This window comes from Oncorhynchus gorbuscha, linkage group LG13 (assembly GCF_021184085.1).
Source record: "Oncorhynchus gorbuscha isolate QuinsamMale2020 ecotype Even-year linkage group LG13, OgorEven_v1.0, whole genome shotgun sequence".
Lineage (NCBI taxonomy): Eukaryota > Metazoa > Chordata > Actinopteri > Salmoniformes > Salmonidae > Oncorhynchus > Oncorhynchus gorbuscha.
This window is the reverse complement of record NC_060185.1, coordinates 60,960,402-60,972,575: the sequence shown is the minus strand read 5'-3', so window position 1 is coordinate 60,972,575 and position 12,174 is coordinate 60,960,402. Positions and strand designations below refer to the sequence as shown.

The 12,174-nt window shown below is 42.2% G+C and overlaps 1 protein-coding gene across 2 annotated transcripts; it reads left to right on the top strand.

The window, feature by feature from the left end:
• Positions 1-801: 801 nt before the first annotated feature.
• On the top strand, positions 802-12,174 carry LOC123993245 (dual specificity protein kinase CLK4-like). 2 transcript variants are annotated; one of them, XM_046295169.1, is made up of 12 exons: positions 802-935; positions 1,564-1,712; positions 5,949-6,207; positions 6,881-6,980; positions 7,389-7,455; positions 7,677-7,793; positions 9,066-9,232; positions 10,296-10,390; positions 10,566-10,695; positions 11,078-11,160; positions 11,314-11,484; positions 11,624-12,174. In XM_046295169.1, the coding sequence occupies exons 2-12, from the start codon at positions 1,564-1,566 to the stop codon at positions 11,771-11,773; spliced, it is 1,488 nt and encodes a 495-aa protein (XP_046151125.1). In that variant the 5' UTR covers positions 802-935; the 3' UTR covers positions 11,774-12,174. The 2 variants fall into 2 exon arrangements, with proteins under 2 accessions (XP_046151125.1, XP_046151126.1); XM_046295170.1 differs by lacking the exons at positions 802-935; positions 1,564-1,712; positions 6,881-6,980 and having other exon boundaries at positions 6,074-6,207.

Sequence of the window (12,174 nt, the reverse complement as noted above, 5' to 3'; positions counted from 1 at the left end):
TGACTAGTGATCCATTTATTAAAGTGTCCAGTGATTGGGTCTCAATGTAGGCAGCAGCCTCTCTAAGTTAGTTATAGCTGTTTAGCAGTCTGATGGCATTGAGATAGAATCTGTTTCTCAATCTCTCGGTCCCAGCTTTAATGCACCTGTACTGACCCCACCTTCTGGATGATAGCGGTGTGAACAGGCAGTGGTTGTTGTACTTGATCTTTTTGGCCTTCCTGTGACATTGGGTGCTGTAGGTGTCATGGAGGGCAGGTAGTTTGCCCCCGGTGATGCGTTGTGCAGACCACACCACCCTCTGGAGAGCCATGCGGTTGAGGGCGGTGCAGTTTCAGTTGAGGGCAGTGCAGTTTCCGTACAGCCCATCAGAATGCTCTCGATTGCGCATCTGTAAAAGTTTGTCAGCATACCCCTCCGTGCTAGGGGGGGAGAATCAGGAAATGCTGTTTGACTTGATAATCCAAAAACATTCATTACTTAGTCCATGACAGTTCAACAGGTGACTATCCAGGAAGGGAAATAAAGAAATACGAACACTGGGTGTCTGCATAGATGTCAGTGTCTGAGTTTATTTACGGGACAAACAAACAAGTTTACGTTTCTGCGTGGGACACCTTCATCAGAATGGGCCAACTGAGGGTGACGAATGGTTTGGATTTCAGGCCTGCTGCACAAAGAAAAGGGGAAACCTACATCCTCTTCCTCAATGCCCACAGGAAACGTTCTTAAAAAACTACAAATTCCAAAATTCCCAGCATTGGGCGTAGTACAGCATTTGACGTCAATTATTTACTTACGTATGGAAAGTTCCAGCAGCAGAGTTCGCCATTTTGTAGGCAGGTTAGTTTGTGCAGTGTACAGAAGTAGCTACTGAAAAATACATTTTTTTACCTATTAATTCGTATTTTGGGATACATCAATCGTTAGATAAGGTGAGGACAGGTTATTGCATGTGTCATAGAAGAACGGAAACCATATATAATCCGTTCAATGTTAAGCCGTTTGCTAGCCTCCACGTTTCGTCGTCGAACCAGGAAGCTAGCTAGCTAAAGCGTTACTATAACTGGCTATCCCTACTTTTTTTTTTAAACGAAAATAAATATTGACAATCGTTTTTTTCTGTGTTGACGCTACAGCGTGTTTCTCAGATGTTGCTAACGTTATCTATAGACGTCTAGCCAGCTAACTTCACGTTTAACTTATTTTTTGTTACTAGTTAACTTTAGTTACCGTAAGCTAGAAAGCTAACGACGTTAGCTAATTAGCAATATAGAACAAAGACGTCGCCAGTCAGTGGCAACAAAGAGAATAGATTGACCATGTTTATCTTGCTAACTTACCTAGATAAATGCTTGCAAAATAATAATTTCATAGGTCTCCTATTGTATGGTTGAATTCACTATATTACATGTATACGAATATCTAGCTTGCTACCTAATTTCACGTTAGCTATATTTAGATTTGAATTATTTTCGACGTTTGTTGGCAGCTAGCCATGTTGCTTGCTTTAACGTTAGTTAGCTATGTATCTAATGTGAAAATGCATTACTTGTGTGGCAGATGCGGCAGTCAAAGCGAATGCGTTCCCCTGGTGTTTGGCTAAATGAGTTCAGCTGGGTGGAGAGCCGAAAGCGACAGAGGCAAGATGATTCACACAGCAGTGAAAGGGAGAACAAATCTCGAAGACTTAACCTCGAATCAAATGAAGGGTAAATATTGTGACCCCATCTGTCATCACTTCACTGTAGTCGGCAACAGAACTATCAGATGCTCCACCTATCCTCAAGCAACCCATAACTAGATCTCTCCTTTTTACTTACTAGAAATACCAACCATACCGACTTGCCTGGTTAAATAATTGTAAAAATCCCATCACGCTTGTTTAAACTGACCTGCACAGAGGTCAGAAGGCTCAGGAAATGTACCTCAACCCACGAATGAGAAATGTTGTTAATGGAATTGACCCATTATCCCAACTGTTACACCTAAAAAACAATTGACAACTGCTTGTTTTAATGTTCTCGGTGTAACCTTGATACATTTGACTATCATATTTATCGTCTATATGTTCATTTGGTTCATCCAACACAACTATAACATGCGCACTGCATACAGAGCTGATTTTGAGCAGGATTCTCCTGCAGCTCCTCAGCTGTTTAATGCTGGAGTAATAGATGATTTTATAAGCCCATTCATTGCACAACAATTCTAAATGCCATTGTGTATTAATTGTTTTGGTGTACAATTAAAAACAAAAAAATATTCTCTCAAAATATTGATTGACGCGCACCTCCCATTCTTTCAAGTGCAGGCAACAGGCTATCAGCGTATCACCCACCACTTTACAATGTGAGCTGGAGGGAGTATGTTTTCAAAATGCATACTTAATTGTTTGAACCCTTTGTTTTATTTTATATTATGAGGCATGCCTTGCTTTAAAGTAGCTGTTCTTCTTTAGATTATTTAAACTAGTTTAGTATCTGGAGCATCAGCATTTGTGGGTTCGATTACAGGCTCTAAATGGACAGAATTTAAGACCTTTCTTCTGAAACGTGTCAGTCTATTCTAAAAGACAAAAGAACACAGACACCGGACAGAGGAACATTGGAAAAAAGTGTTATAGACCGTTGAATCTATCTTTGAGATGTTCGGATCACAAAGAAGAACATTCGTGAGACACATGAAAAAATGCTGGAGGAGTGCTTGACGCCATCTGTCAAGCATGGTGGAGGCAACGTGATGGTCTGGGGGTGCTTTGGTGGTGGTGGTAGTGTGGGAGATTTGTACAGGGTAAAAGAGTCTTCTTTAAGATCATCACTCCATTTTGCAACACCATGCCATACCCTGTGGACGGCGCTTAATTGGAGCCAATTTCCTCCTACAATAAGACAATGACCAAAAGCACAGCACCAAACTATGCGATAACTATTTAGGGAAGAAGCAGTCAGCTGGTATTGTCTATCATGGAGTGTTCAGCACAGTCACCCAATCTCAACTCTATTGAGCTGTTGTGGGAGCAGCTTGATCATATGGTACGTAAGAAGTGCCCATCAAGTCAATCCAACTTGTGGGAGGTGCTTCAGGAAGCATGGGTTGAAATCTCTTCAGATTACCTCAACAAATTGACAACTAGAATGCCGAAGGTCTGCATGACTTTAATTGCTGTAAATGGAGGATTCTTTGATGAAAGCTATGTTTGAAGGACAATTATTATTTGAATTAAAAATCAGTATTTGTAACCTTGTCAACGTCTTGACTATGTTTCCTATTCATTTTGCAACTCATTTCATGTATGTTTTCATGGAAAACAAGGACATTTCCAAGGAACTCCAAACTTTTGAACGGATGTGTATATGTACAGTTGAAGTCAAGTTTATTTACACTTATGTTGAAATCATTAAAACTCATTTTTCAACCACTCCACTAATTTCTTGTTAAGAAACTATGGTTTTGGCAAGTCGGTTAGGACATCTACTTTGTGCATGTCACAAGTCATTTTCAAACAATTGTTTACAGACAGATTATTTCACTTATAATTCACTGTATTACAATTCCATTGTAATAGAAGTTTACATACACAAAGTTGACTGTGCCTTTAAACAGCTTGGAAAATTCCAGAAAATTATGTTGTGGCTTTAGAAGCTTCTGATTGACATAATTTGAGTCAATTGAAAGTGTGCCTGTGGATGTATTTCAAGGCCTACCTTCAAGCTCAGTGCCTCTTTGCTTGACATCATGGGAAAATTAAATCAGCCAAGACCCCAGAAGAAATTGCGGGCCTCCACAAATCCTGGTTCGTCCTTGGGAGCAATTTCCAAACACCTGAAGGTACCACGTTTATCTGTAAAAACAATAGTACGCAAGTATGAACACCATGGGACCACGCAGCAATCATACCACTCATACCGCTGGAGGAAACCGGTATAAAAGTATCTATATCCACAGTAAAAACGAGTCCTATAGCGACATAACCTGAAAGGTCACTCAGCAAGGAAGAAGCCACTGCTCCACAACTGCCAAAAAAAGCCAGACTATGGTTTGCGACTGCACATGGGGACAAAGATCGTACATTTTGGAGAAATGTTCTCTGGTCTGATGAAACAATAATAGAACTGTTTGGCCATGATCACCATTGTTATGTGTGTAGGTAAAAGGGGGAAGGTAAAAGGGGGAAGCTTGCAAGCCGAAGAACACCATCCCAACCGTGAAGCACGGGGGTGGCAGCATCATGTTGTGGGGTTACTTTGCTGCAGGAGGGACTGGTGCACTTCACGAAAATTATGTGGATCTATTGAAGCAACATCTCAAGACATCAGTCAGGAAGTTTAAGCTTGGTCGCAAATGGGTCTTCCAAATGGACAATGACCCCAAGCATACTTCCAAAGTTGAGGCAAAATGCCTTAAGGACAACAAAGTCAAGATATTGGAGTGGCCATCACAAAGCCCTGACCTCAATCCTGTAGAACATTTGTGTGTGAAACTGAAAAAGTGTGTGCGATGAAGGGGGCCTACAAACCTGACTCAGTTACACCAGCTCTGTCAGGAGGAATGGGCCAAAATTCACCCAACTTATTGTGGGAAGCTTGTGGAAGGCTGCCTGTAACGTTTGACCCAAGTGAAACAATTTAAAGGCAATGCTACCAAATACTAATTGAGTGTCTGTAAACTTCTGACCCACTGGGAATGTGATGAACGAAATATAAGCTGAAATAAATCATTCTCTCTACTATAATTCTGACATTTCACATTCTTAAAATAAAGTGGTGATCCTAACTGCCCTAAAACAGGGAATTTTTAATGGGATTAAATATCAGAAATTGTGAAAAACTGAGTTTAAATGTACTTGGCTAAGGTGTATGTGAACTTCCGACTTCAGCTGTATATATATTTTTTTTAAAAAATGGTTTCTGACTCTGGGGAAGTAGATAATGGGCCTCATTGCCAATATCCTGAAAAATTCCTTAGTCATGGAATTCCATTTGTCAAAATGTGTATGAACCCTGCTCTTTATATTTTCAAAGTTTTTACTCTTATGGGAAGTAATGTCATTGGACATTTTTAATGTCTTTTTTTATTGCTGGAAGGTTAAACCTTTCCAGTTTCTGTGTCCGTCCCTGAGCTGTATGCTATGTGAGCGAAGTTCATGGTGGAAGTTTCCAGGGCAGGAGGAAAGGGCAGGGCAGCTCTAATATTAAGTCCCCCGGCGACGCAGACCTTTTCCTGAAAGAGACCTGACACCCACCAGGGTGCCATCATGGCTCTGAAGGTCTGCTTCAGACCACATTCCTCAAAGCCTCTCCTGAAAGGGCTTTACGGGTTCATCACTAAGCCACATCAATAACTGTCGTAGTGGACACCTATGCTTTCCAGTGTGCACATTGGAGTGTGTGGGGGGGGGTGCTTGTGCATAATTATATACATTCAGCCGGCTTCTCATATTTATGATAGATAAATGTGAAAGGTTTGATATGAAAGGATAACATTTATTTTGTCAATTACACACAAGGTCCAACCAAAACTTGACTTCCGCTTTTAACTCAATCCTAAATCGGAGAACTGTTGTTGTGGATGGTTAACTGCCTTGCTCAAGGGCAGAACCACACATTTTTCACCATGCCGGCTCGGGAATTCGAACTACCTACCTTTCGGTATATAACGCTAGGCTACCTCCCGCCCTACATGTCATGATCTGTTCTGTCTGTCTAGTTTGTTGCGTCAGTTTACCCCTAGAACTATGAATCTACCATGTGCTTGAACGCCAGACTCTAGGCTTTCACACCAAGAACACTGTAATAATGATGTAGCACCCTGTAGTAGTGAATCAGCTTGTTACTAATACATATAAAGCCCCTTGGGATAGGGTGTCGGTGAAGCCATTGGAACCAAGCAGTGGCTAAGTAGGCGGGAGGAGGAGTCAGTCGCTAAGCTGTGTTTCTCCCTTTCAGGCATTACCTGGAGACCCACAGCCTGAATCACCAGAGGCTAGAGTCTAAGGACAAGGGGGCCAGAGTAGCCAGCCTGGAGATGGGCTACGACGAGGACAGCAGGGGCGCCTCCAGGGATAGAGACGGAGACCGCGAAAGGGACAAGGAGTGGCACCACTACAGCAAATCATCTGGTCGGAGCGGCAAGAGCGGCCGCAGCAGACGCAGTAGCCGCCGAGGGCGGAGACGCAGCCCTTCTCACTTACGCTCCTCTTACTCGGTATGAGAACATCCTACTTTCTTATTTTCCTTCCCAATATGGTTATTAATGGTGTTAGCATTCTGTGTGTGTATCTCTCGCCGTATGTACCACACCCACAGTAAATAAGACTTATGGATCCTATGTTAATACCAAAATTCACTGACGATCATCTAGGCATAACTTTAACAGACTAGGAGCAAACACCTTTACGAGGCTTCAATAAGAATAGTCAAGGGAAGCTTTATATTTATCATTCACAGTCAGAAGATAACCAGGAACTGTAACTTGAAGGAGACAAATTCATATTAACATATTCAACACTGTGATAGCTTATCATTTTTTTTGTACCGTTTACTTTGAGAAAGTCTCTCACATGAACATTCTTGTTGCCGTGTTTCTCTTCTGTAACACCCACTATGTGGTGACGCCCCCTATGCCTTTCTCTGGTGGGGCTGAATTTGAATGTGCTGCTCCCGCTGTGGTCCGCTGGCGCTGCCTGGTTCGCTACTACCCACCCACTCTGAATGGGCCGATCCATCCGAATCTCTTCCCCCACGTCCGATTCCCCCCCGCTGAATGAATGAATGGCACGTTCCCTCCGGTTGTGGTGGCCTGGCCTGATGTTCTCTGGGTCGATGATGATGGTGGTTGATGGTTGATGATGGTGGTGATGGTCGTGATGGGACAACAGAGGAGCCATCATCGCAGGAGCAGGAAAAGATCCAGGAGTGTTGTGGATGATGACGAGGGTCACCTGGTCTATCACAGGGGAGACATGCTGAGAGCGAGATGTATAGAATATATTCCCCTTTTTTTCTCTGTCAACTATCTATATCTCTTTTGTTGTTACAGTTTGGTTTTGATATGGCGTACTGTTGCAAAATACCCATTCTATTGTAGGCATGTATTGTATTTGGGCGGGTAGTGTTTATCACTGTATTGTTAAATGTTGATTAGTATTACACCTTGCTACATAACATCATTATTAGTGTGATGTGTGTACTGTGTCTTATGTGCTGTTGGCTTGGAGCCCTGTTCTGTTCTAGTTGCAGACAGTATAATGCTAAATCCATATCAAACAAAGCAGCTTAGGTCAAATCAGTGCTAGCGGCAGCCATTTTGTGGCAGATCAGGTGTCATGGTAGTGGATGCCAGTCGTCACTCCTCTGGTTCTAACTAGTACTCTTTAATCCCTGTAGATGAGATTGTGTCCACTCTAGGAGAAGGAGCCTTTGGAAAAGTCGTGGAATGCATCGATCACTCTAAGTAAGTCGCTCACTGGAAACTTCTGGATGTCACGGTGACTGTGCTACTCTTTCTGCTCTCTCCGTTAACTTTTGAGCACCTCCCTTGAGCCGAGATGAATGACCCCCTCGAATGTGTACAGTATGCTCTCACAAACTCAATCTGTTATTCACTTTCTCGTTTGAAAGCCTCTCCCTTCTCTAGACTTAACTGTTGGATGTTTGTGTCGTCTGTGATTCCAGAAGTGGTGCTCGCATGGCACTGAAGATCATTAAAAACATTGACCGCTACCGTGAGGCGGCCATGGCTGAGGTAGAGGTGCTGGAGCAGATGAACTCTCTGGACTGTGACCGGAGATAGTAAGTCTCACACACAGTTAGAACAAGCCACATACATTAGCAGAAATCAGGTTGGCCCTGCATTACGAAGATGAGAAGCAGTCACACATGCATCAGTTGGCTACACAGCAGTAGTAGGCTATCTGCCAGGCTTACACTTTACTTATGGACTATCGCTAAAATATCTCACTTTAATTATCAAATATCGGTGTTTGTCACCCTGGGGCGGCAGGGTAGCTTAGTGGTTAGAGCGTTGGCCTAGTAACCGAAAGGTTGCCAGGGCAAATCCCCGAGCTGACAAGGTACAAAATCTGTCGTTCTGCCCCTGAACAGGTAGTTAACCCACTGTTCCTAGGCCGTCATTGAAAATAAGAATTTGTTCTTAACTGACTTGCCTAGTAAAATAAAGGTAAAATAAAATAAATATCAGACATTATCTTACCTAGCTAGCTGCCTTAACCTCTCTAGGGTATGTGAGACGCTAGCGTCCCATCTGGCCAACATCCAGTGAGATTGCAGAGCGCCAAATTCAAATACAGAAACCTCATTATAAAAATTCAGAAAACAAAACATATTTTACATAGGTTTACAGATGAACTTCTTGTGAATCCAACCACAGTGTCAGATTTTTAAAAATGCTTTACGGCGAAAGCATACCTTACGATTATTTGAGAACATAGCCCAGTTGACAAATTATTACAAACCGTAACCAGCCAAGCAGAAGCGTTACAAAACTCAGAAATAGAGATAAAATTCATCCCTTACCTTTGATGATCTTCATATGGTGGCACTCAGAAGACATTCATTTACTCAGTAAATGTTCCTTTTGTTCGATAGTCTCTTTATATCCAAAAACCTCTGTTTTGTTCACGTTTTCTTCAGTAATCCACAGGCTCAAACGCAGTCAAAACAGACAGACAAAAAAATCCAAATTGTATCTGTAAAGTTCATAGAAACATGTCAAACGATGTTTATATGCAATCCTCAGGTTGTTTTTAGCCTAAATGATCTATAATATTTCAACCGGACAATAACGTCATCAATATAAAAGGTAAACAAGAAATGCACTCTCTCGGGTTTCGCATGAAAAAGCTCTGTGACACGTCAGGGTCCACTCATTCAGACTGGTCTTACTCCCTCATTTATAAGAATACAAGCCTGAAACCATTTCTAAAGGCTTGACATCTAGTGGAAGGCATAGGAACTGCAAACTGCTAAATGACAAAAATGTAAATGCAAGTCCCTCTTTTGTCTCTGTCCTTCCCCACTCTCTCCTCCCTCTTTCTATCTCAGTGCGTGTGTGAGGATGCTGGACTGGTTCGACCACCATGGCCACGTGTGTATATCGTTTGAGCTGCTGGGGCTCAGTACCTATGACTTCCTTAAGCAGAACAACTTCCAGCCTTTCCCCGTAGAACACATCAGAATCATGGCCTACCAGATCATCAGAGCCGTGCGATGTGAGTGGTTACCATAAAATTACATTTTAGAACGTGTTGGAGTAGTCAGTGAATAGGATTTCTGTGGTAGTAACCACCAATCACTCTGGATAAGACCACTGCTAAATGTCACAGCTGAATTATTGTGTGTGTCCCGAATTGCACCCTATTTTTCTCTATGCAGTGCATTTTGTGGGGAATATGGGTGTCATTTGAGGGCAGACATTGTAAATAGTGGTGACGACAAAGATTGTTATTTGAGTTAGGGATGTCAGTCTGCAGACCCTAAACTGATCCAAATGTAGCAGGCATCAGTCAGAAAATCAATTCAAATGTTATGCATCACCCGTAACCAATCACTTTACATTTTTTCTACCTTCCGAAAATACCTAGTATTTTGTGACAACTGATAAGTTCTCTCCTTCAGTGTCAAACTGCATGTGACTATGTTGACAGTCATTGATCTACAAGTCATTTTGCATGCCAAACAACCCCAGGCAATATATGTAGCCTAGTCAAACTGCGCACTGTGCCCAGCTTCGCTCCTTTTCCTGGTCTTGCACCTTCAGCATTAAAATGATAAAGTGACAACTGTTGAAAAGTATTTTACCAGAATAGAAGTGAACTACCGGAGACAACTGATCTGGCTATACCTGCTGAATGGGACTTGAAATGTATTTTATTTTGATTGTTCAGGTTCACCATAAGCAATAGTTTTGTTTGTTTTGCTTTCAACAATATATATTTTTTTATTTGATTTTGAGATGGGGCTGTAAATCCAAAGTTGTGCTGTATATTCATTGGCTTGTCATAGCTCATTTGTAAATGATAAATATTGATAGATTACTAGCTCAAACACTTAATCTGCAAAAATGACAAGTTCATTATGGGTGATAGTGATTTCAGAACCAGGAGGAGAGGACAAAAAACAAAGGCTGCATTTATCTAGATGCTTATCGAATTGTCTTGAAAGGAAAAGATGCACATCCCTAATACGAGTGTATCCAAGCATATGGTGTAATAGAAACGAGTGTTGTCTACTTTCCTGCATGTGTTGATTGTGTTTTGTTTGTGTTTGTTTTAGTCCTGCATAAGAACAAGCTGACACACACTGACCTGAAGCCGGAGAACATTCTGTTTGTGGACTCGAAGTACGACATCGAGTACAATGCCAAAATGGTACGAGTCTTATCTACCTGCTCTCCGATTTGACAATACACGGACTCACCTTAAATGAACTGAAGTTTGCTGATTTGGTTCACTGATTTGGTTGTCAAGCCTTACATGACTTGACTTTGTGTACTGTCTGACTAACTCAAATGAGTATTTGTCATGACTCATCTCTGCCCTACAGAGACGTGACAAGAGGACGTTGAAGAACCCGGATGTGAAGGTGGTTGATTTTGGCAATGCCACGTATGAACACGACCACCACACCTCCGTAGTGTCCACACGCCACTACCGCGCTCCAGAGGTCATTCTGGGTAAGATACCAACTTTGCCACAATGCCAAGTCATAATTAGATCAACTTTATTATCTCACCAGGGGGAAAGTCATTTGGTAATTTGCTCAGAAGGACAAAGTACATAGTTTGTTAAAACACAGAATAATACACAAAAAATGGAATATGAAAAGTGCAATGGGTTACATATTTACAGTGAAAGTACAATAAATATTTACTCTTATCAACCAATTAATAGTCCAGGCACTTACTGATGCTATGTGATACAGGTGCTTACAGACTTGAGAGGTGTCCCAAATGACACCCTATTCCCTATAGCACTTCTGTTAACCAGGGCACATGGGGCTCTTGCATCCTTCGTTTCTCTGTTAGTGACGTAATGCTTTTCTCTCTCGGTGTGTAGGTTTGGGCTGGGACCATGCCTGTGACGTGTGGAGTCTGGGCTGTATCCTCATCGAGTACTACCTAGGGTCAACTCTCTTCCAGGTGGGTGACTATCTGCTGTCACATCAACAGCGTTATACTAGAATGCCTTCTAAATCATGCATTCATCTTAAGGTGTTCAGGCTTCTTTCTATGCAAGGGTAGATCAGTGTGTCCTGGATGTAGCCTCATCTCCATCTCTCTTCTCTCCTCCAGACCCACGACAGTAAAGAACACCTGGCTATGATGGAGAGGGTCCTTGGCACCATACCTGTACACCTCCTGCAGAAAACCAGGAAGCGTCGGTATGTCCATCGTTACAAGCTTGACTGGGACGCACACAGCTCTTCTGGCAGATATGTGAGGAAACACTGCAAACCACTCAAGGTGAGGAGGTCCTCTTGCAATATGGGCGAACCTATTTTGTATTGCGAATTATATAAAGCCTTCTGAATCACAGTGTTGGTGTGTCCTATGTTGGCTGATATCAATGAATCTAACCATCTCCTCTGTTTTCTTCTCTCAGCAATACATGACGGCCCAGAGTGCTGACCACGAACAGCTGTTTGACTTGGTCCAGAAGATGCTGGAGTATGACCCGACTAAACGCCTCTCCCTGGACCAGGCTCTCAGACACCCCTTCTTCACCTGCCTACTCAAGGCCACCAAAAACTGACCTTCCAACCCTACCTGTCACTGTGACAACCGTTGGGGCAATGGCCATCGCCATGACAACCGTGATGATTGATGATCGCCGTGGCAATACTTTCTGACTCTCCGAGAGAGATTGTTTAGCAATGACTGTATCAGTCTGCCCACATGGCTCCGTAGTCAATCAAATGTATTTATAAAGCCCTTTTTACATCAGCCGATGTCACAAAGTCCATCGCTGTCATGCTAGTTAGTGTTAATTTATTGTTTTGTAGTATTGCAGTAGCAACTGTTTGTACTTATTAATCTGATGCATTATTGAGTTGTACAATTTTTGTTCAAGTCCCTTTTTTCAATTTGACTGGATTTGTAACTTTTGGAATATCACTGTGTACATTTCTCAATAAAAACTGAAATATGAAAGTA